This window comes from Cynoglossus semilaevis, chromosome 13, assembly GCF_000523025.1.
Source record: "Cynoglossus semilaevis isolate Cse_v1.0 chromosome 13, Cse_v1.0, whole genome shotgun sequence".
NCBI classification, from domain to species: domain Eukaryota; kingdom Metazoa; phylum Chordata; class Actinopteri; order Pleuronectiformes; family Cynoglossidae; genus Cynoglossus; species Cynoglossus semilaevis.
This window is the reverse complement of record NC_024319.1, coordinates 4054894-4081981: the sequence shown is the minus strand read 5'-3', so window position 1 is coordinate 4081981 and position 27088 is coordinate 4054894. Positions and strand designations below refer to the sequence as shown.

The 27088-nt window shown below is 38.7% G+C and overlaps 6 protein-coding genes across 10 annotated transcripts in view; 4 read left to right on the top strand and 2 right to left on the bottom strand.

Moving 5' to 3' along the window:
- fam171a1 (family with sequence similarity 171 member A1) overlaps positions 1-3683 on the bottom strand; it is a 19562-nt gene extending 15879 nt beyond the window's left edge. Inside the window, exon 1 of one of the 2 annotated variants that reach the window (XM_025061471.1) lies at positions 3052-3683. In XM_025061471.1, the coding sequence (XP_024917239.1) occupies positions 3052-3160 (109 nt within the window). In that variant the 5' untranslated portion in view covers positions 3161-3683. The remainder of the gene's footprint in view (positions 1-3051) is intronic. The other variant, XM_025061472.1, reaches the window with a different exon arrangement.
- Positions 3684-4480: 797 nt separating this feature from the next.
- Positions 4481-6242, top strand: LOC103388185 (H-2 class II histocompatibility antigen, A-U alpha chain-like). The gene is made up of 4 exons (XM_008323079.3): positions 4481-4630; positions 4772-5032; positions 5117-5398; positions 5509-6242. Exons 1-4 carry the CDS (start codon positions 4573-4575, stop codon positions 5643-5645), a joined length of 738 nt encoding a protein of 245 aa, XP_008321301.1. The 5' UTR covers positions 4481-4572; the 3' UTR covers positions 5646-6242.
- A 1496-nt stretch (positions 6243-7738) lies between these two features.
- Positions 7739-11264, top strand: LOC103388186 (class II histocompatibility antigen, B-L beta chain-like). Of its 2 annotated transcripts, XR_003051479.1 has the most exons (6): positions 7739-7884; positions 8402-8662; positions 9380-9664; positions 9923-10033; positions 10236-10782; positions 10826-11264. XR_003051479.1 is itself a non-coding variant. In XM_008323080.3 (5 exons), exons 1-5 carry the CDS (start codon positions 7827-7829, stop codon positions 10259-10261), a joined length of 741 nt encoding a protein of 246 aa, XP_008321302.1. In that variant the 5' UTR covers positions 7739-7826; the 3' UTR covers positions 10262-10793. The 2 variants fall into 2 exon arrangements, 1 of the variants encoding a protein (XP_008321302.1); XM_008323080.3 differs by lacking the exon at positions 10826-11264 and having other exon boundaries at positions 10236-10793.
- A 912-nt stretch (positions 11265-12176) lies between these two features.
- Positions 12177-14687, top strand: LOC103388187 (SPRY domain-containing SOCS box protein 4). Its single transcript, XM_008323081.3, has 3 exons — positions 12177-12704; positions 13424-14205; positions 14303-14687. Exons 2-3 carry the CDS (start codon positions 13464-13466, stop codon positions 14431-14433), a joined length of 873 nt encoding a protein of 290 aa, XP_008321303.1. The 5' UTR covers positions 12177-12704; positions 13424-13463; the 3' UTR covers positions 14434-14687.
- Positions 14688-14830: 143 nt separating this feature from the next.
- Positions 14831-24308, top strand: msh5 (mutS homolog 5). Of its 3 annotated transcripts, none has more exons than XM_017037985.2 (27): positions 14831-15227; positions 16166-16278; positions 16378-16501; positions 16590-16670; positions 16941-16994; positions 17107-17228; positions 17367-17476; positions 17651-17686; positions 18129-18211; positions 18297-18342; positions 18437-18575; positions 19159-19221; positions 19305-19433; positions 19535-19607; positions 19702-19811; positions 19972-20052; positions 20150-20237; positions 20379-20446; positions 21040-21158; positions 21227-21353; positions 21876-22025; positions 22118-22192; positions 23210-23356; positions 23540-23677; positions 23767-23840; positions 23928-24067; positions 24227-24308. In XM_017037985.2, exons 2-26 carry the CDS (start codon positions 16183-16185, stop codon positions 24046-24048), a joined length of 2454 nt encoding a protein of 817 aa, XP_016893474.1. In that variant the 5' UTR covers positions 14831-15227; positions 16166-16182; the 3' UTR covers positions 24049-24067; positions 24227-24308. The 3 variants fall into 3 exon arrangements, with proteins under 3 accessions (XP_016893474.1, XP_016893476.1, XP_008321312.1); XM_017037987.2 differs by adding an exon at positions 16013-16063 and having other exon boundaries at positions 23928-24295; XM_008323090.3 differs by having other exon boundaries at positions 23928-24295.
- LOC107989425 (sperm acrosome membrane-associated protein 4-like) lies at positions 24094-27003 on the bottom strand. Its single transcript, XM_017037988.2, has 3 exons — positions 26921-27003; positions 24937-25098; positions 24094-24690 (listed from the first exon to the last, which is right to left on the bottom strand). Exons 1-3 carry the CDS (start codon positions 26976-26978, stop codon positions 24473-24475), a joined length of 438 nt encoding a protein of 145 aa, XP_016893477.1. The 5' UTR covers positions 26979-27003; the 3' UTR covers positions 24094-24472.
- Between the last annotated feature and the right edge of the window lie 85 nt (positions 27004-27088).

The following is a 27088-nucleotide window of genomic DNA, read 5'->3' as shown; positions in this document are numbered from 1 at the left end:
ATATGTGATCCTTTTCTGGTTCCCAAAATAAGGGGCTGGTCCCTACAAGAGGTGCACTCTATTGCGGAGTGGAGAAATTAATTTCAATTACAACATTTTCTTGTTTTCTTCCACAGGTAGGGAAATTACACTGATTTGTAATTTTTTTATATATATATACTTTTTGTAAATACAAGGTTTTAAATCAAACTTCACCAGAGGTTTAAAGCTGTAGCTGTGAATATGTTGACGTGTGGGTCTCGACAAAAGTCCTTTTTTACAAATGGGGGTCTGGGAACAACTGAGATTATTATTATTAGAGATTATCAGTCAATCCCATCAACTCAGCTGGCAGAACAGCAATTAGATTACACCGTGAGGCTCCAGAGCTGCTGGGCACTCTTCATCTCACCTCAGTTATTTCAGTCCACAGTATTTACTACAAGTGGCTCTGCTCTTTGTCTTCAGAGCAAGTCAACGTGAGGTTCAGTGCCTGCTCCTGAAGTGCTGTGTCACGACTGTCATATCTCACGATGAAAAATTAAAGCCGGTCTAGCCGACGGTGATGTGACGCCGTCGGTCAGATTCCCTGCAGCACCAGTAAAGCTCCAGAGACCGTGGCTCTGTCAGAGAGGTACCACCACCATGCCTATTATGGGCACCAGTAATGTGAGTGAGATCTATATCTGCGAGCAGATTGTCTGTCTGGCTCCAATCTCCTGTGCCGTCTGGTGGACGGAGCAGAAGAAAGGCTCGGTATTGACATGAACGGCCTCCTCTATGAAGACCTGAAGGTCAGTCTGAGGAAACTGACAGACAGGAGGAAAGAGACACGAACACAGAGCACTCCGGGGACGGCGTTGGCATTAAAACCCACTCATGCCTCAATAAGGATCACTTTGGCAACGGACGCCTGTTTTTAAACTTAATAGAGGAATCAGGCACTTTTTAATGACAGAGCGCTGTTGTTCAATATCAGCAAGTGCTGCACTGCAAACTGTGCATAAAAAATGAACAACCTACAGACATGGCTACGTCGCCATCTCCTATAGATTTATAAAGAATATCTCGTTCCATCATTCCAACATATGACGGTAAAACTCGCCAACCAGTTCGCACAGGAACTAGTTAAGCAACAGAGCGGACAAATACGCTGTCACATGGTGCTATACCCGGAAGATAGCTTTGTTTACATATGCAATATACTAAACTGTACTACATTTGCTTTCACCTGGTGCAACATTGTAATGTGTGGTAAGAAAGTGGTTCATGTTGCACAGGACTTGTAACAATCTTTTGTCCATTTAAGGTAGTAATTTCCAATCCTAAAACCTGCTGAGAAAAGAATGAACACCTTGGTCCACAGTAGTCCAGTTTTTTGTGATTCTGGTACCTATGGTTCAGGGTCAGTACCAGTGGTACAAAAAAATCCATAAGAAATGGCAGTGTCTTACAGTATATATCAAATCTGACCAGTTTACAGTGAGGCTTAAATCATACAAAGTTACAGTGTGTGGACCACATTTTGGTCAGTTAAAATAGCACATGAGATGAGAATGCATGCTTTTGAATGAAAGTTGAAAAGTAATAGATGAAAACAGATGCGGTTCGACTTTTATAGCAGTTACGTTTGACAGGGAAGTCTTTGAAGTGAAGATCTGAAGGAGATGCCAACGGATTACAGTGATTCACGACGGCCTTTTCTGCTACTGAGAAGATGCTATTCCCTCAGTGAAGTTGTTTTAGTCAGAAAACTTTTCCCCAGATAATATATGTATTCATCAGAACTGTTTGGTTTATACTGACTGTCACCAGAGCCATTAATGCCACAAATCAACAACTAAGTTTGAAGTCTTGGGGAAAAAATCCTGAATGTTGGGCCATGTTCTTGAACTTCCAAATGCCAAATATTTACATTTCACAAAGGTTTGACATTTGGAATGAATCATCAAAGTATACAACGAGTAGAGTAAAAGCCAATATATCGTCGTTATTGCTGACAGTATAATTAAATGATAAAACCTGAAAGTGCTGTTATCTGTGTTTGTGTGATGAATGAAATGACGGAAACACCACTGCTTGACTTCTGGGTATAACATTACAGGTAAGTACTGTGAAAACCCCGAGTCACTGCCGATATTATAAACAATCATCAATGTTTGTGCGTTGTAGTTATCCCATAATTATATTTGCCCAAAAATGATTTATATTAGTAAAGATGCATTCAATAAAGCAATGTTTTCTCATGGCATCATAATACACAGTTTAGGATCAATTACATAACTTTATATAGGACATTATTTCTGCAAGTATTATATAGTATTTGAAGTATTCGTTTTTAAAAAAATCTGAAAAAGTGAACCATGTTTTGCAGTTTACCTAGAAGAGCAGTAAAAAAAAATCACCAGATAAAGACCTTATTTTATTAATTACTAAAACACTAATTTAACACCCCATTAGTTATTAATCACTCAACTGATTATTGTATTATTTAGTGCGTATTATATCGGTTTTTTTGACAACAAGATGGAAGTTGAACGCTTTTTTTTTTTTTTTTTTTTGGACAACACATTTTTTACTTATTCTCTTGCAATCCATTTGTGGGTTCCAACCCAGTCTCAGGAGAACACTGATCGGCAACACAGCAGTTTGTAATCGCTGTGAACACCGGGAGAGGAGGCATGTTACGTTCAAAGACACACCGAGTTAAATTTAACACACATGTGCCGAACACAGCGACCAGACTGAGCGGATAAAGGCTAAAAATGACAAATCACAGCAGCTGGAGCCTCTGACCGCAGTCAACATGATGTTTTCACACACTCGCTGTCTATTATTAGCACGTTCGACCGCAGCATTCAAGTCACTTTATGTGTTGTCATTATTCACAACAAAGTAGAGTTTATGAATAAACGGTTTCTCGGAGTTTTTTTTTTTAACCAGCTAAGTGGCTAATGTTGTCTGAGTTTTGCTCTCATCAGCACCAGTGTGCAGGCTAACGAGCTGCACCAGCATTAGCCTGTACCACCACAGAACAACGCCGGAGGACAAAGACGGGAAATGTCCCTTTACCTTGTGTGGCCGTGTCTCCACCTAATGTTTTGGTGACCGCTTTGGGGACGAGGTTTCCTAAGAGGCAGAGTAGAAGGGCAGCGGCGTTGCTCCGGTCTACAGCCCGCATCACTGCAGATGTTAGTGTCCAAGCCGTTCAAACGGCCCAAAAACAAAAGTGGAAATCAAACCCTCCGGCTTATTTACAGCCTCGCTGACCACACACGAGCACACACACGGCTGCCGCTGCACAGAAGGACGCGCTCCATGCCCGACACCTTCCACATTCCTGGTGGATTTCCTCCTTAAAGCGGTGGCTCTTCTGTGTGGTTGTGCATCCCCAGCCCTTTTGCCGCTCGGTGATTTTTTTTTTTTCAGGGACTGGCCAATGTCAGTGAGGAGGAGGAGGAGGCGGCCCCATGTTTCTCTCATGCCCCGGTACAGCACCAACAGGCGGCTTTTTCCATGCACGGCACCGCTGACGTCTGTGGTATTTTACTGCCATCTGCCGGTCAAAGAACACATAGGCCGTGTCAGGTCAGAGGGGTGGGAACCTCGAAAAGAGCCCTTAACTGATGTGGAGAATGTTAAAATGAACACATAAATAAATATCTTGACTAGTGGTAGTCGGATTTTTTTTGTCGTCGTTGTAGTACTAGTGGTATTATTTGTTTAAGTATTGTGCTTGAAGATTTAAGGTAAAATACACAGATTTACTTCGCAAAAAAAGCAATATAATCATGTATAATGTGCTTTATCAATAAAATAACATGTTGACATAAACCTTAGCTTTAACATTTAGATTGTTCACACTGAACTGTTTCTGTTTTCCTACGGCCTTACGTGATATGTTAGCTCTGCTGCTATATTTTTGGCTAATACTTTAGCTTAAAGGATCTTACTAAATTATAATAATTATTATTATACTTCTTCTTATTATTATTCTTTCGTTTGTAACAATGTTTTACCCATTTCAGGAATGCGTTTTGGCAAGGTGGAGCTTCACCTGTGTTTTCGTGTTTAGTTACATTTTTCGGGTTAATTTAGCTCATTTTTTTGACAACTTTATACGTGCTCTAAATTTAGTATACAGGATACGTGGCAAGTTTAAATTTAGTTGATACACGTATATAAGAATATACGTGTATGTCTGTCAGAGTCGTTTGATAATTTGAGACATTCAATTGACTAGCTTTAGCTAGTTTACTTGATATAATTCTGACATAACATTTTATTTCCTGATATTTAAATTTCCTTTTGTTTTTTGTTTTTTTACCCTCATACAAGTTGTTTGTATTTTTTATTGTACTGTTTAAAGGGCCAGAGTTTTAAACACTGTAATAGAAACATCGTCCAGGGAACAGGCAACTCCCTCCCTCCGTTCTTACCTCCCTCCCTCTGCGGACGCCACATTATTATCATCTGTGATTGCTCAGCGTCATCTGGTCACATGGCCGTGTTGCAGCACAAAACAGGAAACCTGCTTTAGGATTTTTTTAGTTTCACATTGGCTCTCTGCGGTTGACGACCTCCTGTTGAATCATGAAACACTCAGCTGTAATAATTCTCACACTCCACAGCTTCTGCACCTTCACACAGGGTAAGAGTACGTTTCTTCTCACCAGTTAGTTCCCAGTGAACTTTTAATCAGTTGATAATATTTTTTCTATTTATCAAATCTATCTATCTGTCTATCGATCTATCTATTTAGTAAAGTCATTTTTTCTTCTTTTTTTTCCAGCCATCCATGAAGTGACAACTGTGGTGGCCTGCTCTAACATAAATAACACTGTAGTGCAGACTGAACTGGATGGTGACGAGCTCTTGTATGCAGACTTTGACAAAGATTATTTTGTTTTCACTCTCCCTTCATTTGTGCAAATAGATCCAAGTTCTTATTCTGACGTTACTTCATTTAACAATGCAAAAAAAGGTAGAAAAGCATGTCCTGCTATTGTGGCATTAGCCACAGCAGAGGAAAAACATCCCCCTGAAGAGAAAGGTACTCCTCAACCTTTATCCCATCCATACATTTTAACAGCAGATGCTGATACTGATTGAAAAATGTCTTGTAACTGACACCCAGATCCCCCGGAGACCATCATCTACCCTGCAGAAGAAGTTGAGTTAGGTGTGGAAAACACTCTTGTCTGCTTCGTGAATCATTTCTACCCACCTTACATCGAAGTCACCTGGACTAAAAATGGTGTTCCAGTGAAAGAAGGGGTCACTCTGGGTCAATATTATCCCAACGACGACCAAACCTTCCACCAGATCTGCTCCTTGACCTTCACACCAAACAAAGGGGATGTTTACAGCTGCACGGTGGAGCACTTAGCCCTAGAGAGGCCTCTTTCAAGAACATGGGGTAAAATCTTTTATCCTTTACCTAATAACATCACAGTATTTATAAAAGGGCATTGGTCGACATTATTTGAATGATCGTTATCCTACACCTTTTTTTTTTTTTTTTTACAGAACCTGAATTCAGTGAACGAAGTCCTGGACCAGACATTTTCTGTGCAGTGGGCCTGGTATATGCCTTTTTTGGTATAGCAATTGGAACGTTTTTGTTTGTCAAAGCGTATCACCTCAGGCAACTTCGTATTATTTAATAAAACCTTTCCACAAGGTCAGTGCTTGGCAGATCTACATTTTAGCACTGAGGTAAAAATATTTGTTTTGCAACACAAAAAAATTGAACTATATTGATACCATATTTGGGAAGTTTTTGTGTTAAAAGCAGATATGCTATTAGCATAGGTCTTCCCTATTAGCTTCCGCCACACAGGAGAGATGGTTATAACTGTTTGCAAGATGTTTATGTTTAAATGTTGTATTAAATGTTGTGCGTGGTATGTTTCAGATTTATTAAACAGAATTTATTAAAATTTAATAAATTTTAAAAATTAATTTATTAAAAGAACCACTGTTCTTTAAGACAAGTGAAAATTATGAATTGAATTATAAGAGATGTAATGAAATACAACGCCAGCATGAAAAAAATTAAATTTTGACTCTATAATATATGTCTCTTATAATTATATAAATGGGAAACATTGTGTGTGTCAACTTTTGTGACAATATAAAATATGATGCAGATGGATGGATCTGATGATGCAGATGGATGGATGGAGAGGTGACTCATGAAAGTTTCGTATCTGCTTCACAATTTCTTTTGGAAATTAATAATAAACAACGTTTTGTTTGTGCTCATGCCTCCATCATTTTACTCATCATATTTCAGTGAAGCTTTTCTAGTTTCCACTGCTCAAGGGACATGTTAAGCAGTGACTGAATCACTCAGCCTATACTTTATTAACCAGTACTTTGTTTTGAAGTATTTTATCAGTTGATCTAAACCATAGCCAATCAAACTTCAACTTCAAAGTGTGTTGAGTGCTACCACAACAAAGAAACAAAGGTCAGAACTCTGCAGCTCAAACCGGTCATAAAACTATTCAATTTGAAGCCACAAGAACAAGGGTTTGTCGTTAACAAATCTCTAATCTTTACCGTGTTATACTTCCACATTTCTGTCCTCAGTCTGTACTCAACAGAGGAAGAAAGACTTTATGTGAATTCACAGAATCGCTTTTCTCAACTCTCTGAATGGGTGGGAAAATTTTTCAAATAATCTTCAGGTCAGGAGGTCAATCACAGACACTGAAGAAACTAAAAAAGTCTCTGTGAACTTGTACCACGTATAGACTGCATTGTTTTTGGCCATTTTTACTGACATTCAGATATTGTGTTATAATTTGAATACAGTTCAGCAGTAGCAGTAGCTGTAGCTAGATGTTAGCCATCTTTTGTTTAAGTGTTGTCCTGTGGGATCTAAGGCAACCGTCCTACCTTTCTTTTACCAAGGACCGGTCAGCTGGTATCAGCTGTCACTGCGGACTGATAACACCACGTCATTAAATTTACTTTTAGACTTTATTCTGTTAATATCAGAGTCGTATTGTTTTGAAACATTGCCAGATTTTTTTTTCACTGTGTCCCACTGCGGCCTGGTACCAACTGATCTACGGACCGGCACTGGTCCCCGGACCTGGGGTTGGGAACCCCTGATCTAAGGCCTTTATCATAGCAACTTCAAATGGAAATTCCATTTTTCTAAAGTTACTAATATTATCCTCACCTCAGTTTCAAAAACCTCAACAGTCGGTGTGGTTTTATTCACAGTTTCACAAAGTATTCAAATTATGAATATAAAAAAGGGGATGTGACCCCTGCGTTAACTTGCCTCAAACTTTTGGACTGTGTTTCAGAGTTTCTAATGACTTCATATCCAACACATGTAAGTCTGGGGAAAATAGAATAAACAGAAGACCAGGTGGTATTGAACCATGTGTCTCCTGATGGCAGGCTTTGATATGGGACTCAAACACTAACACGACTACAAGTTTTTCCTGATCACAATTTGCTACAAGGAATGTGTGGCATGGCAGCGGACACACGGTGACACACCCAGAAGTTTTATCGCTGGTGAGATTCAGGGCAAAGGTTAATTCAAACGAAAGGACTGTATCTCTCAGTTCAGATATTCAGTCAACATTTTCACCCTGTTCTTCACATCAAGAAGATTAATTGGTCTTTATAAATCATTACACCTGCCAAGAATAATGAACATAATGAAAAAATGACTTGTGGTCATAACAGTCAATGAAAGGACACCATGAAAGAAGCCACGCCCACTTACAGCAACTACAGCAACTACATAGAAACCTGATGCAGCAGCTTTATTTCCTTATTCAGCAGCCTCTCTGATCTGTCCTGCCTCGTCTGACAGCATGTTCTCACGCTGCGTTTTCACATTTTTGTGCCTCCACCTGATCGTTTCCAGAGCTGGTGAGTAAAAATGTTGATTGTTGTGTTAATTTGTGCAGATTCACATGTGAGTGTGTATGTACCTTATTTAGCTATACTTCTGGGGACACTTTTTTTTAACAAAAAAAAATACTATTGTTGCACGGACATGTCCTCATGAGAACATTTTAAAGGAAAGAGGGTAATTTGAGATGTAGTTTGGAATTGTAATTAGAATACCCTTTGTTCTTTGTTGGCACATTTTTCAGGTTTTAAAATTTAATTTGAAGTTAGGATTAGAATTAGGGTCAGAGTTTAGGTTAGGGGTTGGGGTTTGGGGGATAAGGTATTATGTCAGCGCCTCACAACTCATGAAAACCAGTCTGTGTGTGTTTGTGTGTGTGACACTATGGAACGCCTGATGGATCAACAAACCGTATGGGGCTCAAACATGTAGTGCTCTGGTGACGACCCACTGGGCCACTACTTCGCACCAGTGTTAATCTAATAACAAACAGACGAATGTGAAGTGCGCAGTAACTGTGAACTTGTTTTACAGGCGCTCTCTTCGGTTATGGTTTGATTCGATGTCAGTTCAATTCCGTCCATGACGCCGTCTACCTGGAACAGCTCTACTTCAACAAAGTCTTCCTGGGCCAGTTCAACAGCAGCGTGATGAGATTTGACGGCTACACCAACTATACAAAGGGCATTGCCAACTTACTAAACAAAAACCCTGTGTTTATAAAACAAGAGAAAAAGAACGTTTTGAAATGCACCAGCCACGTAGCCAATCTGCTGGACAGCCTTTCAAAAACAGGTAACTGTACATGTGGTAACTCATGTAGTATAACAGATGTGTCATTTCATAACAATAACTTTTCATATTGTACATTTTCAACCTTAGGGCTACAGTAAATGCTCCTCCTAATATACATACTGAGGCCTGTATTTACTCTAAGTCCCAAGCAAATCTTTTTTAGTAGTTTAGACCATTTATCTATTTTAACTTGTCACTGTTTTTGGTTTATTTTAGGTTCATTTTGGCTTTGTTTTTTTTTTTTTGCTTTTTTTTATTTATAATTTATATAATTTATATTTATTTTTTTTATTTTTAACTAAAACTCTAACTAAATCTCTTTCATTTAAGGCAAGAGCCAAATAATTAAAAATTCATTATCGAAAAAATTATCGAAAAATAAGTATAATTATATACAGTAATCAAATCAAACAAAAGCTTTTGTCAAGCACAAAATATTTGTGTTGTAATAGAGGGCATGTACAGTATAGGATTAAGAATGAGCAGGGATTTATACTTGATGTGATCCAATATAGGCACAAAAGACTGAACATACATACAGATTCAAACTTAAACCTTCCCTACATTTTATTGCATGTATCATGTACAACACGTGTGGCCTTAGTAACAGTTAGTGAAAAGAGTCTTGGTCATTTTGCTGTGTGATGCCTGTTTATTTACATTATTATTTTCCTCATACATTTTTTTGTTTGTTTGTCTTTTCTATGATTCAACCAGTCATTAAACCCTACGTCAGGTTGACACTCACTGAGGTCAAAGGCAGCAGTCATTCACACATGCTGGTCTGCAGCGTTTACAGCTTTTACCCCAGAGACATCACAGTGACATGGCTGCAGGACGGAGAGGTGGTGACAGATGACGTGACAACCACTGGCACTCTGTCCAACGGCAACTGGCTTTACCAGATTCACACCCATCTGGATTTTACGCCCAAGTTTGGACAGAAGTTCACCTGTAAGGTGGAACATGCCAGCTTCAAGAAACCCAGACTTTATGAGTGGAGTAAGACTTTTTAATTTTAATTTAATTTAATTTAATTTAATTTAATTTAATTTAATTTAATTTAATTTATTTTATTTTATTTTATTTTATTTATATTGTATGTTCAGTTATATGTTCAGTAAATATATATTATACATTTTCAATGCTGGAGGCCAAAAAAGTGTGGACTCCTTTACACTCAAGGAACTCTAAAATTGTGCTCTGAGAACGTTCAGAGAACTTCCTGTTATACAGACAAATGTGCGTTTGTGTTTTCAGATCCCATGTCTCAGTCCGACAGAGAAAAGATGGCTGTTGGGACAGCAGGGATGGCGCTGGGCTCTGTGTTTTTAGCTGTCGGAGTGATTTACTATCTGTGCAACAAGAATGGTAAAAAAAGAAAAGAAAAGTGTTTGTATTCAACAAAAAATACAAGTAAATTTTTAAAATTAGTTAAATTGGAATTTACATAACATCTAACACAGATGTCAGTTACGGATTTCAGAGATATTTAAACCATGTCTGAAAATAAAAAAGCTGTGATATTTAAGGTCATAAACTGACTTTCTCTTTTCTTGTTTTTTTTGTCCAGATCGTCAGTTGGTGCCAGGAGGTTAATAAACTATTGCCCGTCACCTGACATGAAACACTGACTACAGGAGCAGCTGCCATCCAAACATACAGGACTGAGGAGTGAAGCTGGGATGTGAAGTAAAAATCACAAAATTTAAATTTCTTACCTCTTAAAATCTCTAACGTTCTGTCACTGTACAGAGGTCTTTTTTTGGTTTTGTAACAATATTTTATTCTATAGGTTTTTAATAATGTGGTCACAATCTTAGAACACATATTAAATGCTAAATGTTGCACTATAAGTTAAGGAATTTTATATAAATTTAAAATAATAATGTTCTCTGTATGTATATTTGTATTGAACATTGAATATGTTGTATATATAAAACTGTATATTATTTTTACGATTAACTTGTGACACTTGTGGCGCAATAACGGTTGGGCTGTGATATTATTATGGCAGGATAATTACCTTTCCAGAAAATGCCGTAAACTGATGACCACATGGTCAGTGAATGTACTCATATATATTTTTATATAAGTTTCTTGAAAAGCAAAACACTTAGGTATTAGAGTTTAATTAAGTTTCTTGAAAAGCAAAACACTTAGTTTATTATAGTGTTTATTATATAGAACAACAATGCTTGTTTTTTTTCGGATTATACTGATTATTTTCAGTTACTTTTATCTTGACCAGCTTACGTCAGTTACAAACAAATTAATAAATCAACCATTCACAGATTATCTCCAGAAGAGGAAGTACAAACACAGCGTCGTTGTGTGGGACATACAGTAGATTTAACCGCATTCTATCTAACTTTATTCAATGATAATCAGTTATAACAAACTGCGTTTAAAAAGGGAAACAAAGAAAGTACAGTCTATCATAACGTCTCTCTGGAAATGACAGTTTTTTTTGTTTTTTTTTTAAAACAACTAAGTAGTTTTTATCTTTTTGGTATCATTTTTGAAATCCAAGCATTTTGGCCAGATGTAGACTACTGTACTAAAATGTCCTGGACTAAAAAGCTGAAATATTTCCTCTGTTTGTCTATCTACTGTACTAAAATGTCCCGGACTAAGCTGAAATATTTCCTCTGTTTGTCTACATGAATGAAACCATTTTGAATAGTAAATATGATTGGTGAATGTAGCATTTTTGAGCGTAAACTCTGTAATTACTGTATAGTTACTGTGAGTTTCTCGGAACTAGCAGTTTGTTATGGAATCATCTAGCTGTGCTGTAAATATTTACGAAGAATAATAAAGAGAGAGCCGTTAATTTTGTAAAGTTGTAATAAAATATTCTCCTGACCCACTTTTCACTCTCCTTCGTGTGTTTTACCCTCAGTCATGTCTTACAGACGGTCAGATTCTTAATCTAGCTAAATTAATACAAGTCATATCTGAATCGAGTCATTTTACAAACGAATGCAGACAAGTGTGTATCAGTGTGTTTTGTTTTTAGATATTTTGTCCTTGGGAGAGACCAAGAAAAGGACATATGCTGTGATTCACAGTTGTGTAAACGTTAACCAGGTCACGAGAGTCACCTGTAAATAATACACATTTTCATGTACATGTTTGTTCTTAATTCAAATTATTCAAAACAAATAAATTATTTTTGTCAAAAAATACATTTATACTCTGTTAGACAGTGTTTGAATTGGTTATAGAAATATAATTACTGTACGTGTGGTTAGAATACACAAGATTCGGTTCTCAAAAACAGAAAACCTGAAACTTGATTGAGACTGAAAAAAGTGATGTAATAAATCGAGGGAGAACTTTTTCACCTTTTCATAAACATATAGTTTATGTAAAAAGTATCTTCCCGTGTTCATTGTGCCGCTTTTATTGTTTGCTTTATTCTTTTATTGTAACAGCTTTTTGACGTCTATATATATTTTACAGGTTCTGTAAAACATTGCGTGTCCACTTTGCTGCCTGACAGACTTGACTCTGGGCTCAGTGTGTTGTGCGCATGCCTGATTTGCTAACATGAGCCGTTTTGGGTTCTATTTTATGTTTCTTTTCTTGCTGATTAAATGCCCCAGTTTGCTTCTCTTCTTGTGTTTTGCCGTTTACGTCTACATCCACTACAGAACACGTTAAAGGCGGGATCCACTCGGAGAGTGAGGGCAGACCGAAGGATCCACGGATCCACTGAGGCGGGAAGATGCCAGAGCAGCTTCATAACATGCTTTCCCTTCACAAACACGTCACGGTGACTGGACTCGTACTTGACCCCGCTGCCCTAGATGGCGTCAGACTGAAGTGATGGACTGTGCTGTTCCCAGCCCGGAGGTCGCCCCGTCCCGTCCGTCGTCTGCTACTACACCGGAGCAGAGGGACGCAGACACGGCGGTTACGTGACCCGTGTGGATAAGACGCGGGCGAACGGCGATAAGACAGCCTTAAAATGAGTGAGAGGATGACGGAAGACAGAGTGTCTTCATCAGCCACAGAGACGGAGCTCGGACCGCTGGTGAGTGTCACTCTTTTAGCCTCATTTACAAACAGCTAATCAATAATTTATTGGAGTTTTTGTCATTTCTCTTCAAATATCGCGTTCTTTTTTTGTTCCTTCAGGTCACTTCACTGTTTTATTTGGGATTTAATTCAGGGCTTGTTAAAACTTAAGCTAAAGAAGGTCGTATAGTAGTAGTAATAGTTAATCTCTGTTGTACTCCCACAGAAACGTTTTCTTCTGGGGTAGAAAAAGAAAAGTAGGATCTCGATAAAATAATATAATATATAATACTGTCATAAAATAAAATAATAAGGACAATTATTTGAATTTGAATGATAATAAGTAATACTATCAAAATCCATGGTATTATGTAAAATAAAATGTATGTATTATAAATTATTATTTATTTGTAACTGTAACATCGACATCCTTTGCAGCAGTTCCATAATATAATTTGATATTTATATTCCATATTTAAATCTTTTATACTCTACCTTTAAGTATCTATCTTTAAAATTTTTTGAGGAATAGTTTATTTAATTTAATTTAGTACCTTATTCATCCCACAATGGGAAAATGTATATGGTTGCAACTCAGGCTCCATTAGGGATATGTGGTTCCTCTGGGAATCGAACCCATGACTCTCTGTGTTTTGTTTGCTGTTGATAAAACACCAGCTCTCACCACATCACATATTGATGTTCATGTTTTTTTGTTTTCCGTCTCTCCACCAGTTCTCGTGTTACTGCGCCCGTGTCCACACTGCGTGCTCCAATGGGACTCTCTCTTTCAGCTTGGCTACACAGGAAGCCAGAGGTCAGCCGTCCTTCATCCTCATCAGCTTTTACTCCGCTGGCTGTCCCAACATCCTCTCGCCTCACTGTCGCACTGAACGCCTCGCCTGTTCCTCCGGAGGACAGTCGTTCTCACTGGAGTCCAGTCCACTGCTCTCCACACTTCCTGCTGTCTACCTGCAAGAAGAAAGTGACTCGCTTACCTGTTGAGTTGAGCAGCGATGGGGTGAGATCAGAAATGGGGGTGAACAGCGGGCTTCATATCTGGGAGTTGTTGTGGAGCCCTGACCAGAGAGGCAGTCATGCTGTCCTGGGTGTTTCCCTGCAGAACTGTCCTCTGCAGGCTGCGGGCTACACTGTTCTGGTAGGAGGAGACGCCCAGTCCTGGGGCTGGGAACTAAAGACTAATCAGCTCTGGCATGGTGGACATTCTCTCGGGAATTATCCTAAAACGTTCCAACGTTGTCGCTCTGAGGCTCCGGTGGAGTCCAAGCCTCAAACGTACACTTCAGACACGGAGCAGAGTGACGCGCCTCTTCCCATTCCTGAACGTGTCCTGCTGGTCCTGGATGCTGACGCAGGGACTCTGGGATTCGTTGTTGATGGCACTTTCCTGGGCTTCGCTTTCACAGACCTTCCTCATGGGGTGAAACTGTTCCCAGCTGTGAGCAGTGTAAGAGGAGGAGCCAGCATACAACTGCGCTACCTGAACGGTGCCACACGTGAGTGTGTTGTCATGAGTGTGAGAGTGTGAGATGCTCAGCTTGGCTTAAACTCTAACCCTAACACTTTTCCACTGTGTTTTTTTTTGTTTCATAGGTGACCCACCACCTCTGATGGCTTTATGCAGACTGTCAATTCATCAATTTCTGGGGCAGCACGGCCAGAGCAAAACCCACAAACTGCCTTTGCCCCCTTTGTTACAGAACTACCTGACATCTAGCTATTGATTTTTTTGTATTTTGTTGAATTTCTTTAGCATTATTTATTTCATTAGTTAAAGTGGTTGTTTGAAAACCTGCTTAATTAATCAGAGACATGTAATGCACTTTCTCTGTATAAACTTATTTAAATATTACTTTACTTGTCTTATGTTTAATTTATATTGTAACACTGATTTAATATCAACATTGAACGGTAAAAACATTTGAGATTTGATAGGCACTGGTTTTGCACAAAATGTTGTATTTGTAATATTTCATATGAATATTGCTATGGGTGAAATAAATCACTTCTGTTTACGTTTAAAACATTTTTTGAGTTTTTTTTATTCTATGTAAAAATATGAACTATTGCAAAAATAACGCACATGAAAACAGTTTTCTGGCATCGGTGGTGAACTGCAGCCTGTTCTCTCAGCAAAGGGGAAGGAAGAGAAGAAAGAGGAAACAAATTTTGTTATTTAACTGTTCCCACTACACCGGAACTACAGTCAATCACGCTGCACCACAGTCATTTCTGTAAAACCATTTTTTCCAACTGACTAACTGTGCAGAAAGGGACAAAGGTAATAACAATAACTGTGATTTATTATTTTAGAAAGTTCTCTCCTGGTTCTAAGTTTAGTCACATCCACCTTGCATATACTATTCTCCAAATTTAAAGGTAAATACAGTAGTTACAGAAAACAATGTGCACTGTTGCACACTAGAGGGAGCTCTGTCTTTGTCAATACCTGTCCAGCGGTCATTAGCCACATTCCAGTATTCCAATCGCATACGGTTTAGTAGGTTAACGCGAAAAGGTAAAACTTTAAAGTATATTACATACCACGTTTTCCTACTGCTTATTTAGGTCTCTTGTTAGTTATATTTAAAGCAAAACACGTCCTAAAAAGTTTGAAATTAAAGTTAAAGTAAAAATCGGTTTTACCGTAAACATCCAATCAGACATGTAAGTAAATTGCTTTCTTTACTGGTTTGACGCCAATTATCTTTTATATCGGTTGTAAACTAAATTAAACATGAATATGGTGTTAATTATAGCTCAATGAATCGGGTAGATATAAATAAAGTAACTAAAATTAGATAAAGAAAGTGCAATCACGCTATTTTTGTAAAATTGGACTAGCTAGCTAACGTCAGTCAGGTTGAATAAACCCAGCTACTTTGGGCGATAGCATTATTTATAAAAACAAATATATAATTGAGAGAAAAAGAAACAATTAATTGAACGCAAGCGATTGACTTTTTGTGTGTTTTTTTTATCTGTATAGTATAATTAAGTTCCACTCTTTCGTTCGTATTATATAATGGCTACGGCCATTAAATAATATGGCGATCCTTTTTAGGACATTAATTAATCGCGCGAATTATTATTTTTAGATGTGCCACATTTACATGTAGTTTTAGTTGTAATAATTCGCCTTTATTTACGATATAACGTTTAAATAATGCAACATTTAAAGTTTAATAATAACAGGGTTCTATATAAAAAAGTAGGCTTTAAAAACGTTAACATTTTATTAAATCAGGTGAAGGCAGGAGCAGCTGGTGATTTACCACAATTGTCTATTTTACCTTAAATTAGGATCAGGTGGTCTGCAGCCCCAGCAGTCAAGCCCTGTCAAGCCCCCAGTGTGTGTGTTTACTTTTTAACCTTTTGGCATCCATGATTTCATGTCATTGAAACAAGTACTGTGACATCTGTGACTTTATTTTTAATTTGACATGTCCTTTAAAGCCTTGGTACCGGAGGTCATGGCATTAGCAGAGAGTCGTGGAGGTCAAGGTGGAGAAACAAACCCTGGACGCTTGATCATAAATGGAGATGAAGATGATGAAGTTACATCTGAGGTAAACTCATTTACTACAATCAACATTGTAATGTTGAGTTATTCCTGCAGGTAGATGCATATACTGTATGTTTTTATTTTTTATTTTTTTGTATTTTAGATTTTGCTCAGTGTTTTGGTGCAGCAAGGCCAGCTTGGTCTCTGCTTCTACAACAGTGAGAACTGCACTTTACACTACATGACAGACACGTCTGATAGCCGTGAGCTCCACCTTCTGGACAGAGGTGGACACTTGACTTAATTTTTTTCATGATCATGTTGGTAGAATGACGCTGTTGTTTTCAACAGCTGGTGATAATCTCTCTTCTCCAGTAATTAAGGAGGTCAGTCCCCATGTTATCATCACCAGTGCCAAGCAGGAGCGATGCATGACCCACTTTTTGCAGCAGTTGGGTAAGGTTTGGCATCTTTCCACTCATAACTTACATGAGTGGAAGCAGACACACATCAGAGAACTTTGTTTTTCTGTTGTTTTTTTTAAAGATAGTACAACTTGTTACTGGGCCAAGGCCATTGAATTAGATAAGAAATACTTGAGACTACAGAAATCTAGTTCTGATAAGGTAGAAGAGATTAACTTACAGTACATGCAGCGTTACAAGAACACAGTCTACGTGGACATTTTAATGATAGATAACTGAAAACATCTCATTTATATTCCAGGATCAAACCCAGACTACAGGCCAGAGGTTGTTACTTATCCAAATGTGGACTTTGGTAAAAAAACAAAAACATCCTAACTGTCAAAATATTCTAATTTAACCAGAGAGTAAAACTTTTTAAATTGTAATTTATGTTCTAAAATGATACGATTCGATTTTAAATTCAGGTCTGGAGGTCAGTAAGCAGAGGCTGCTCGCCGCCCACCTACCCTTTCTCCCTGCTACCATTTCTGAAAAAGACAAAATGTCCTACCTCTCCTCCTGCTTGTCCTTCAACTCCCCTCTGATGGTGAGCCAGCAGTTCACAAAAAACTCTTAACTATTGTTTACGTTAATCCATCCTATTTCTACTACTAATATAATGCAGTCTGATGTTGATCACTTGTGTGCGTTGGTGTGTGTGTGTGTGTGCGCATTTCGTACACAGCTGAGGACAGTGGGTGCTTTGCTAAAATGTTTGGACAGGAGGAGAGTGGGAGTAGAACTGGAAGACAGCGGTGTTAGAGTTCCTATCCTCCAGCTCAACGCCTACACACTGTACGACACGTACTGTACATCAAGCAATAAACACACACGCACGCACACGCAAACCAACAACTGTGATTACACATTTTCTATAATGAGAACAGTGAAAAGTCTTTTTCAATGAATTTGTTGGGGGTTTTTTTTCTTCATTTGTAAACCACTAAAATCTCAATGTCTTCCCTCCAGGAGAGGTGTCGTCTATGTTGATCGAGATACATACAGGTAAGAATATACTATGACATATATTTATATATTGGTGGTGTAAGAAAAAATCGATACACTGAAATATCACAATATTTCGTTCACGATATTGTACAGATATTCTACAGCACGGTATCGATTTTTCCAAATATTTATGGGATTGGTTCATTTTTGTGTTGCATTTAAAACTCCGACCTCTAGTCGATTCTGCAAGTATTTTAGACTTGCAAATAAATTGTTTAAAAAAAAAACCCTCAATATATCACGATATATTGTACTGTTGACACTCCCCAATACATATATAAATGTGTATATATATATTGCATTTTATTTTACTATTGACACACCCCTATATATATATATATTTTTAAGTATAAGATTTCTCACCTCATATGATTCTTTAAAAACACAGTAATTTCTTAGATCTAACTGGTTCGTTTGTCTTCGGTTACATTGTTTCAAGTGTATTACAGATCTTCAAGTCTGAACTCCACCCGTCGGTGTATAAGCTGCACTCAGGAGAAAAGGAAGGACTGAGCCTTTATGGTTTGCAGCGCAGCTCTTCATGTCACTTCTCCTGCCAAATGTATTTGTGTGACCAGTGATGACGTTTCCCTGACGTTCACTGCAGGTATACTCAACCGCTGCAGGTGCAAATTTGGCTCCAGAAAGCTACGGTGAGAACCCCCCCACCCTGATTTCAGTCCAACTACATCAGTTCTTAAGTTCCCCTGTGAAGCTACAAAGTGATGTTCTTGTTTTCCTTCCCAGTCAGTGGTTTCTGCGGCCGACTCAGGACCTGGCAGTGCTGCGGAGGAGACAGGAAGTGATCAGCTTCTTCACGTGTCCTCAGAACTCGGATGTCCAGAGCACCCTGCAGTCCTCGCTACGCAACATCAGAAACATCCCAGTAACACCAATAAGCTCTTGTTATCAGTTTCCATGAGCCTCTCATCTAATGTGTTTACTCGCATCATTTCAAGACCGTGTGTGTGGGTGACAGAGTGGGAGAAAGTGAGAGGGAGAGGAGTGACTCGGGGGGTACGTGGGAATATCTGACTAGTTCAGACCATTCCCATGGGACATACAGTTATTTTTGGTGGTCATTAAGGGTATTTTCACTACATTAATAGAATCACTGGTAAAAATGATAACAATGATAACTCACTGGTATCATCTGATCCCAGTCTTTACTATTTTAAACATTGTTTATTTGTGAATACAAAACAAGATATGTTATCATAGTAATGTTATATGTAAGCAATGTAATATAAATGCATCAGTACAATTTAATTTAAAGTCAGCTCCAGTGACAGCAGATATTTTCATTTGTTCATTATGTTATTTTAAAGAACATGGTTCCAGATTGCCAAACAATATTTTTTATTATGTCCAGAACCAGCTCGGCTCCAGCACGCAGGAAAGCCACTGATCGGAACAACACTGTAGATTAAAATGAAATATGATTTCATATGTTTGTGTGTGTTTGGCAGACTCTTCTCCACCGGATGTCACTGTCTCACACCAAAGTGACCGACTGGCAGAGTCTGTACAAGGTTTGGTTAAATGTATCACCTGTGAACACTGCGTCAATGTCACAGCTTGTTTAGCAAATGTTGATTTTACATTTGTTTGTCAGACTGTATACAGTGCAGTGTGTATCCGGGACACGGTGCGACACCTGCCTCAGTCCATTCAGCTCTTTCATGAGATCAGTCAGGGCTTCTCTGAAGACCTACATCAGATCGCCTCCATCATCAGCAGAGTTGTCAGTTTGTTATTTTCTAATTAACCTTCTTTTATAATTAATACAGCTCGTTGTTTGACCAAGTCATGAGTTTTAGTTTCTCTATAATTTGTGTCACGCAGGTGGATTTTGAAACCAGCCTCGCCGAGAACCGTTTCACCATCAAACCAAACGTGGACCCTGCAATAGACGAGAGTAGGTTCAATAAGATAAAGCAAAGTGATTCCATCGGTTTGACTAGTTGTACATAGTAAATACTGCTTTAACTCTCTCTCTCTCACTGCCTCAGAGAAGAGGAGGATGATGGGATTGTCCGATTTCCTCACCGAGATTGCCAGGAAAGAGCTGGAATATCTCGATGCTCGCGTCCCATCCTGCTGTGTTATTTACATCCCTCTGGTCTAATCCTCTCTTCTTACTGCACCTTGTTTATATATAAAGTTCGAAAATTTACATTTATATATTTTTTTTATTTATTGTTTGGCTTTTGTCCTAACTGCTGCACATGTCCTTAAATTCATACAACCATCGTCAGTCGTCATTTGCTTTTGTTTAACAGATTGGATTCCTGCTCTCCATTCCACGTCTGCCCAGTATGGTAGAGAGAGAGGACTTTGATATGTCAGGGCTTGATTTCATGGTTAGCCTGGGATTTAGTGCTATTTTTGTTTTTCCTCTTGATTTTTCTTTTTTATTTTACCTCTATTATCTGTGCTTATGGCTGTGTGTTTTGCTAGTTTCTTTCAGAGGACCGTCTGCACTACCGCAGCCAGAGAACCAAAGAGCTGGACAACCTGTTAGGAGACCTCCACTGTGACATTAGAGGTACTTCATACTTTCTACACCTGGGAACATCTGATAGTTTTACAGCCCACTTTATTCAATTCCTCAGATTTCCACCTTAATGCTTGTGAAATCCTGCCACACTCTCCCCTCTGTCTCCTGTTTCCCCTCTTCCTCACTCAGACATGGAGACAGCAGTGATGACCCAGCTGCAAAACACAATCCTGGAGAGGAGTGGCTCCCTCTATAAGGCTGGTCTCAACATGACAGGACTTAGACTTTGACCAAATACCTGTTTATGTGAAACTGCTTAAATGTGCTGCTGGATTTTAATGTCAAAAATGAAAATAACAGATATCAAATATTAATTTGACTAACAATAATACTGCCTTATGAAATTGAAAATCCCAGATATCAAATAATAATTTGACTAACAATAATACTGCCTTATATAATTCTACTGCTTTGTGTGTTTTTATATTGTACTGTATTGACTTTGATATTGTTATTGATAAATGGAGATAAATAAGGGAATTTACTTTTTAATTTCAGTGTTAAGGAATAACACTGTAGTTGAAAAAATCCTCAGTTATACACTTTAAACTACAGTGAAATGTCATGTTGTATTTCACATGAAAATACTAAACAAAAACAAACAGTCAATACACAAGAAATTTCAGATGAAAACAGTATACAAAAACAAACAGTCAATACACAAGAAATCTTTAGATTTAAATATCATTAAAATGTACCTCATGACACACATATGGACACATTGGACTCCAAGTTAGCCTGTAAGCTAAAGCTAAAGTTAAGTCTGGTCTAATTTTTTTGTCTGGTCTAGGTCCTGGACCTGGCTGCTGAGCTGGACTGTCTTATGGCTATGAGCAGTGCCTCTCAGGAGTACGGCTACACATCACCCAAGTTCATCAGCCTCAGGAAGATAGCGGTCACTCAGGGCAGGTAGGCAAATGCAAAAAGTAAACAGTGGCTGTCGTTTACATCTCTAAAGGTAAATCTTCACCTTATAGACATCCACTGTTGGAGCTGTGCTCTCCAGTCTTTGTGCCCAACTCCTTCCTGAGCTCAGAGTCCCAGGGCCGCGTCAAGATCATCACTGGACCAAACTCATCAGGGAAGAGCATCTACCTCAAACAAGTATGAACTAGAGCTGGGCAACAGCATTTAGCTTACAAACACAGACAGATCGTGGTGAATTGCTGGCATCAATTAAATGTATTGCAATTTAGTGATATATCAGACTTGAAGTAGTTGGTGATAATAGAACAATTTTAGTGGTTACAAATAACGTTGGTTTTGTTAACTCTCTGCTTTCTGGACTAAATTAAAAATGATAGTTTGTAAGAGTTCAGGACCTTTCTCTATTTTCTTTTGTCTCTGTTCTGAGGTCTTTTCTGCTCCGGTTCTAGTGAGAGTTGCAGCAGATCAAAAATAATAAAAGAAAGAAATAGTTTGTATTAAGTAATAAATGTGTTTAAAAAAATCACAAGCTCCTTCACTCACACCAACCTCAGTAAGAATGTTTTTATGTAAGTGACAGCTGCAGTATTTGGGTCAAACTTAGCAGAAATAGTTTGTGAGTTTTGTGTCTGTGACGATGTCTTTGTTTTGTAGTGTTGATCTTAAATTGGTCAACGGTTCTTTTTCTGACCTGGACAGGTGGGTCTGATTGTGTTCATGGCTCTGATTGGTTCAGATGTGCCAGCAAAGGAGGCTGAGATTGGTCTGGTGGACGCCATCTTCACACGCATGCAGAGCAGAGAGTCTGTGTCTGTGGGTCTCAGCACCTTCATGATCGACCTCAACCAGGTGCACACACACACACACACACACACACACAGACACATTTGATTGGTTTCTATCACAGGCACTACTTTACTCTTTGTGTCTCTGTCCTCCAGATGGCCCAGGCTCTCAACAACAGCACTGGCAACTCATTAGTTCTCATCGATGAATTTGGAAAAGGAACTAACACAGTAAGATAAATTTGTTCCAGAACCGTGTGAGTAAAAAAAACACGTGTTTGCACATAACAGGGACGACAGTCAGTGGTATGAATGTGAGGCAATTAAAACCAGACGTTAACCAATTTAAAACTGCACCATGAACAGAGCAGCAGGAGCCAATCATCAGCAGTAAAGTTAAAACAGCTGTTTGGACTCAAAGGAACATACGCCTCCTACAGGCTATTAAGCGCATATGTATTTCTTAGTATTTTATATTTTTCTCCTTATGGTGGACCTTTATTAGATTTTCTTTACATCTGTGACAGAATGAAATGCCGTTTTGACCATATTTTAAACATATTTAGAATATATATATAACTTAAATAATATTAAACTTTATAATGTCAAAGAGAGGTACAGATAAAAGCTCTATAAGAATATTTAATTGCAGTAATTTTTTGCCAGGTTTTTGAAATAATGACTAGAGAATTGGTGAATGAAGAATGCTGGGTGAAATAATTTAAATATAATGTATAGGAATAAACCTTAACTTTCAAAAATAATTTAGTGACATCAACAGAAATCTGTTCAGCAGTCGATTTGTAGTAATGCAGGCTTGACATCAGTCTTTACCAAACCTTCAAACAGTTATTTATGAGCCGGATTAGGAAGCCCAGCTGGCCGTATCAGGCCCACGGGCCAGAGTTTGCCATGGTGTGATCTGTTGAATACCATTGTCGTCTTGCTTGATTTAAAAAAAAAAATGCTAATTACATTATTGTGGCAAATGTGACCCTGATGTGGAGAACAAACTCCTCCACATTACACTCAATGTTGTTGTTTTTTTCAGTTTTATACCAGTCAGTCAGAGAGAGAAAATTAAATCTTATACCAGTCAGTCAGAGAGAGAAAATATTTTATTAACCTCCAATTGTCGACATTTGTCAGCCGCTCACTGTCAGCTTATATAGTGTGAAAAGAACTGACTGAAGATATGATGAGAAGATATTTTTTTTGAGACACTGCGATGAAATGTTCCTCTCTCAGGTGGACGGACTGTCTTTGCTGGCTGCATCGATTTCTCACTGGCTGAGAAAGTCTCCGGTGGACGTCCCCCACATCCTGTTGGCCACCAACTTCCACAGTTTGCTGCAGATGGACCTGCTCCCCTCCTCTGACCTGCTGTCTCTGCTAGTACTCAAACACAGATCACTCTTCTCAGTGTTTATGTACAGTTTTACCAATGTTTTCAGATCATTTTCAAATGATTGGCAAAAAAATAATAACACATACCTGAAGATATCTTGATAATTAGTTTGACATCAGTCGTAGTTTATTTCCTGTTTTTGAGATAAGTGGGTTTTTTTTTTGTGTCAGACTCTGGAGACAGTGGTGGACGGAGACGAGTTAGTGTTTCTGTATCAACTGAAAGAAGGAATCTGTCACTCCAGTTATGCTGCCAACATCGCCACACTGGCAGGTCTACCAGTTGGTGTTGTGAAGAGAGGAGTGGAGGTAAACACACACACACACACACACACACACACACACACATAAAGGAGCATCTAAACATACAAGGACTTTATACTGGTGTCTATGGTCAGGTGTCAGAACTGTACAGGACAGGAAGAGTCATCAAGCCTTTGGACAAAGTGTCATCAGACGAGCAGGCGAACAGGTTTGTTTATTTTCTCTAAATACATTTAAAAAAACGACGTTATCTGAGAAGCAGACTCGTGAACTAGAGTGTATGTCTCCAACACAGGTGCAGGTCTGTGGTGGAAAAGTTTCTAAACCTGGATTTGGAGGACAAAGCGGTGGACTTGCACCACTTCATGAAAAAGGAGCTTCTGCCCTCTGGTGGAGACCTGATGAACCGCACCTGAAGCGTGGCGCTGCTCTGTGGTCAGTGTGTTTCTTCTTGTTTTGTTTTTTTTTTTTCACTGGTCAGCTGGTTATTGGGAGCTGAGTGTGTTAGATGTTCGAGGGAAGTTTAACATGAACAGGACACCACAAATGTAGAGAAACCACAAATGTCCTCCATCTTTTTATTTTCTCTTGTAGATGATGTTCTCACAAAAATAGCCAAACGTAACCAACCAACAAAATAACCAATAAACCACTCACATCTGGGCCGTGACTAGATAATGATTTTGTCCTTGTGGCATTTTATAAACTCATATTTATTAGATTTCTTCAGTTGGTTAAAACTGAGATAATATTTGTACCAGATGTTTGCGCCATAGTATCAAATCACAGCAAAACAGTGACACCTTTTTAGGTTTGCTCAACAGTGAATTTATTGGTGATTTATATGAAAGCTCCAGTGACGTACAGCGTCAAAAGCAGAGCCAAGGCAACGTGTAGGAGAGTAAAGAGGTGTTGGCGAGCTGAGTTACAGAACGGTGTGTCACAGCAGTGTTTGGTCATGACAAAGATGGTGTTGTTTGGTAAGACTGCCACTGTGGTCTCCACTCCGCACTCCTCCGCTTTTGCACAGCCCAAAGTCTTCACATCTAGGACGTCAGCTACAGAGAAAGGAGAGTATGCTCTGTGTCAGCGCCACCTAATGAAAAAACCTTGACCTTATTGATCGCTAAGCTAAAAAATGTCCTGCTGCTGTCCAAATGTTCTCAGGTTAGGTTAGGTTCGTTTCTTTTTGACAAATGTTCTCAGGTTAGGTTAGGTTTGTTTTTTCTTGTTTTGTTTTTTGGTTTCTCCAGTAAACATTAAAATAGTTGACTAAATGACAGTGGCATCAGTGTCTGACACACCTGCCTTCCCTCGGCCCGTGTAGCAGCGCTCTCCTCGGCTGCACTTGGTTTCCGTGGTGTAGCAGGCGTCCCAGAAGCCGAGGTCACAGCGAAAACACTTCAGCAGCTCCATCTCTGCTTCATACTTGGCTGAGTCTACAAGGAGCTCTGATTGTTCTCTCTCTGAAGATGAAAACACAGAAACAGCATCCTGCTTTAAAAATATAAGTATTTGAACACAAGCAACTATTCACACCCGTAGTTATTAAAATTAATGTTTTTATGATCCCGGAAGAAAACATAGTTCCTAGCTTATAATTAGTTAGTTTTTGTAATACAGAAAAAATGGTGAAGTAAATATCAAATGAAAGACTAATGGTTAAAATGCTTTGGTTTGCTCAGATTATGCAATCATTGGTTGGACACATTAAAATTCAGAGGCTGAACATGCTGAACATGTGAGATGCTGTTGAAGGGCTTCCAGCCAAACGGATGAGCCACATTCTGCCGGGCGCTCCACTTCCTGGAGATAATTTGTCTCATCTGTAGCTGAGTAGAAAATAAATCTTTGATCAGTGGTTTCTGTTAACAGGAAAATATTTAAGCTTTTCCATTGTGTTATATTATCCAAACAGAAACAGGCAGGAATTCGTAGAAGGTACTGGCAGTGGAGGACCGCTGTTTTCAATTTCACTTAATTGTTTAAGAAACTATTATTTATTTAGGACAAATTATTTATTTCCATTCTATATGCAACAGTTACAGGTAGAGCAGTTAAACTAGTTGGCAACTGATGGATATAAACACAAAAAAACAAGAGCGACTCAGCGTTGCTGAAGATCTTGTTGTGCTTCTTTTTTCAATTCCTGCGAGTATATCTATATAGATATACTCTTTATATATTTATATATATTTTTTCAAATACTTCAACATTTTTGTAATGTGGTGCACAATATGATTTTTCTAATGTATAACCAAAAAGGCTGGTAAACACTGGAATAGAGTTCCCCAGAAATGACACACGATATCCAAGCAGCTAAAAGCTAAAATAGCTGAATACAATTTATAACCCTGTAACATTACAGTCATGTGATGTGTAAAAATAACAAAGCTTTTAAGTAGTGCATGGACCAAACTGGGGTTAAATTAAGTGCATCAGTGTAGGAGTGAAAAAAACATTGAGGGAAAAAAAAGCAGAACGCTGTCAGAAAACATCAAGCCAACGAAAAGCCGTGCGTTCAGCTGAGTTGTAGTGTGTTGCTGGGAGGAGAAGTAATCTCCTCATCATGATCGTAAGATGTTTTTCACTCTGTCTCCTAATCCTTATCTCCTCCAATCTTGTTAGCTGGTGCTAGCTAAGATGAACAAAAAGACAAAAGAGAAGTAAAGTACAGCTCACTGAGGCACATCAGGCTTAAGGCATCGTGAGCGAACGCTAAACAAGTCTCATTAAGATGTATGGACGTATGAGGGGTCAGACTGAGGCTAAAAGAAACAGACACAGTGTGTGGTAATGGTGCCGTGCTGAGTGCACCGGCTGACTGTTGGATTTGAACCTTAACCACCAGGGCCTCCACTGCCCAGAACAGTGAAAATGTTTGAAAAAAACAGTTGATGCTCCCAGAGAAATGACAGTTATAAGTAATTCATGATTAATGATGTATCGTCACATTTTTTAAATTAGAAATTCTGCCTTTTTTTTTGATTGTTTAATGTTAATCAACCTTGGATCACAGACCACCACCCAGAGCACCATCTACTGACGGGGTCAAGGCTGAAGCACCAACAAATGCTAGAACTGACTTAAGTGGTTCAGATAAAAGTTCTACTTAATAGAAAAAACAAACACTAAATAAATCGCTTTGATACATTTGCTGCTCAGTTTCAAAAGAATGTCTGTCAGAACAAGAACTGAGCGACAAACGTGTTTGCAAAAAGTAATATTTTGATAGTTAGGTGTAGTACTTTGACTACTGTCCTCCTACTACGTACTACCTCTGCTTACCTTCAGCCAGTGTGAGCATTATCAAAGAAATAAAAACCCAGAATAGTTGTTGAGCCATGTTGAGCACGACCTGGACTCCACCACCACCAGGACTGCGGAAGACACTGGAAGTGGGACTGAAATTGGATTAGTCAGTAATACGCCTGCTGCTGAGAGGCTGCAGACAGA

Coding starts and splice junctions, on each gene's coding strand:
- msh5 (XM_017037985.2), top strand. CDS start 16,183: ATGGCATTAGCAGAGAGTCGTGGAGGTCAAGGTGGAGAAACAAACCCT. Junction 19,812..19,971: donor GTGTTATTTACATCCCTCTG/GTCTAATCCTCT, acceptor TTTGTTTAACAG/ATTGGATTCCTGCTCTCCAT. Junction 21,159..21,226: donor ATAGCGGTCACTCAGGGCAG/GTAGGCAAATGC, acceptor TTCACCTTATAG/ACATCCACTGTTGGAGCTGT.
- LOC107989425 (XM_017037988.2), bottom strand. CDS start 26,978: ATGGCTCAACAACTATTCTGGGTTTTTATTTCTTTGATAATGCTCACA. Junction 25,099..26,920: donor AATGCTCACACTGGCTGAAG/GTAAGCAGAGGT, acceptor TTTCATCTTCAG/AGAGAGAACAATCAGAGCTC. Junction 24,691..24,936: donor CACGGGCCGAGGGAAGGCAG/GTGTGTCAGACA, acceptor CTTTCTCTGTAG/CTGACGTCCTAGATGTGAAG.
- LOC103388187 (XM_008323081.3), top strand. CDS start 13,464: ATGGGACTCTCTCTTTCAGCTTGGCTACACAGGAAGCCAGAGGTCAGC. Junction 14,206..14,302: donor CTACCTGAACGGTGCCACAC/GTGAGTGTGTTG, acceptor TTTGTTTCATAG/GTGACCCACCACCTCTGATG.
- LOC103388185 (XM_008323079.3), top strand. CDS start 4,573: ATGAAACACTCAGCTGTAATAATTCTCACACTCCACAGCTTCTGCACC. Junction 4,631..4,771: donor CTTCTGCACCTTCACACAGG/GTAAGAGTACGT, acceptor TTTTTTTTCCAG/CCATCCATGAAGTGACAACT. Junction 5,399..5,508: donor GCCTCTTTCAAGAACATGGG/GTAAAATCTTTT, acceptor TTTTTTTTACAG/AACCTGAATTCAGTGAACGA.
- LOC103388186 (XM_008323080.3), top strand. CDS start 7,827: ATGTTCTCACGCTGCGTTTTCACATTTTTGTGCCTCCACCTGATCGTT. Junction 8,663..9,379: donor GGACAGCCTTTCAAAAACAG/GTAACTGTACAT, acceptor TGATTCAACCAG/TCATTAAACCCTACGTCAGG. Junction 9,665..9,922: donor ACCCAGACTTTATGAGTGGA/GTAAGACTTTTT, acceptor TTGTGTTTTCAG/ATCCCATGTCTCAGTCCGAC.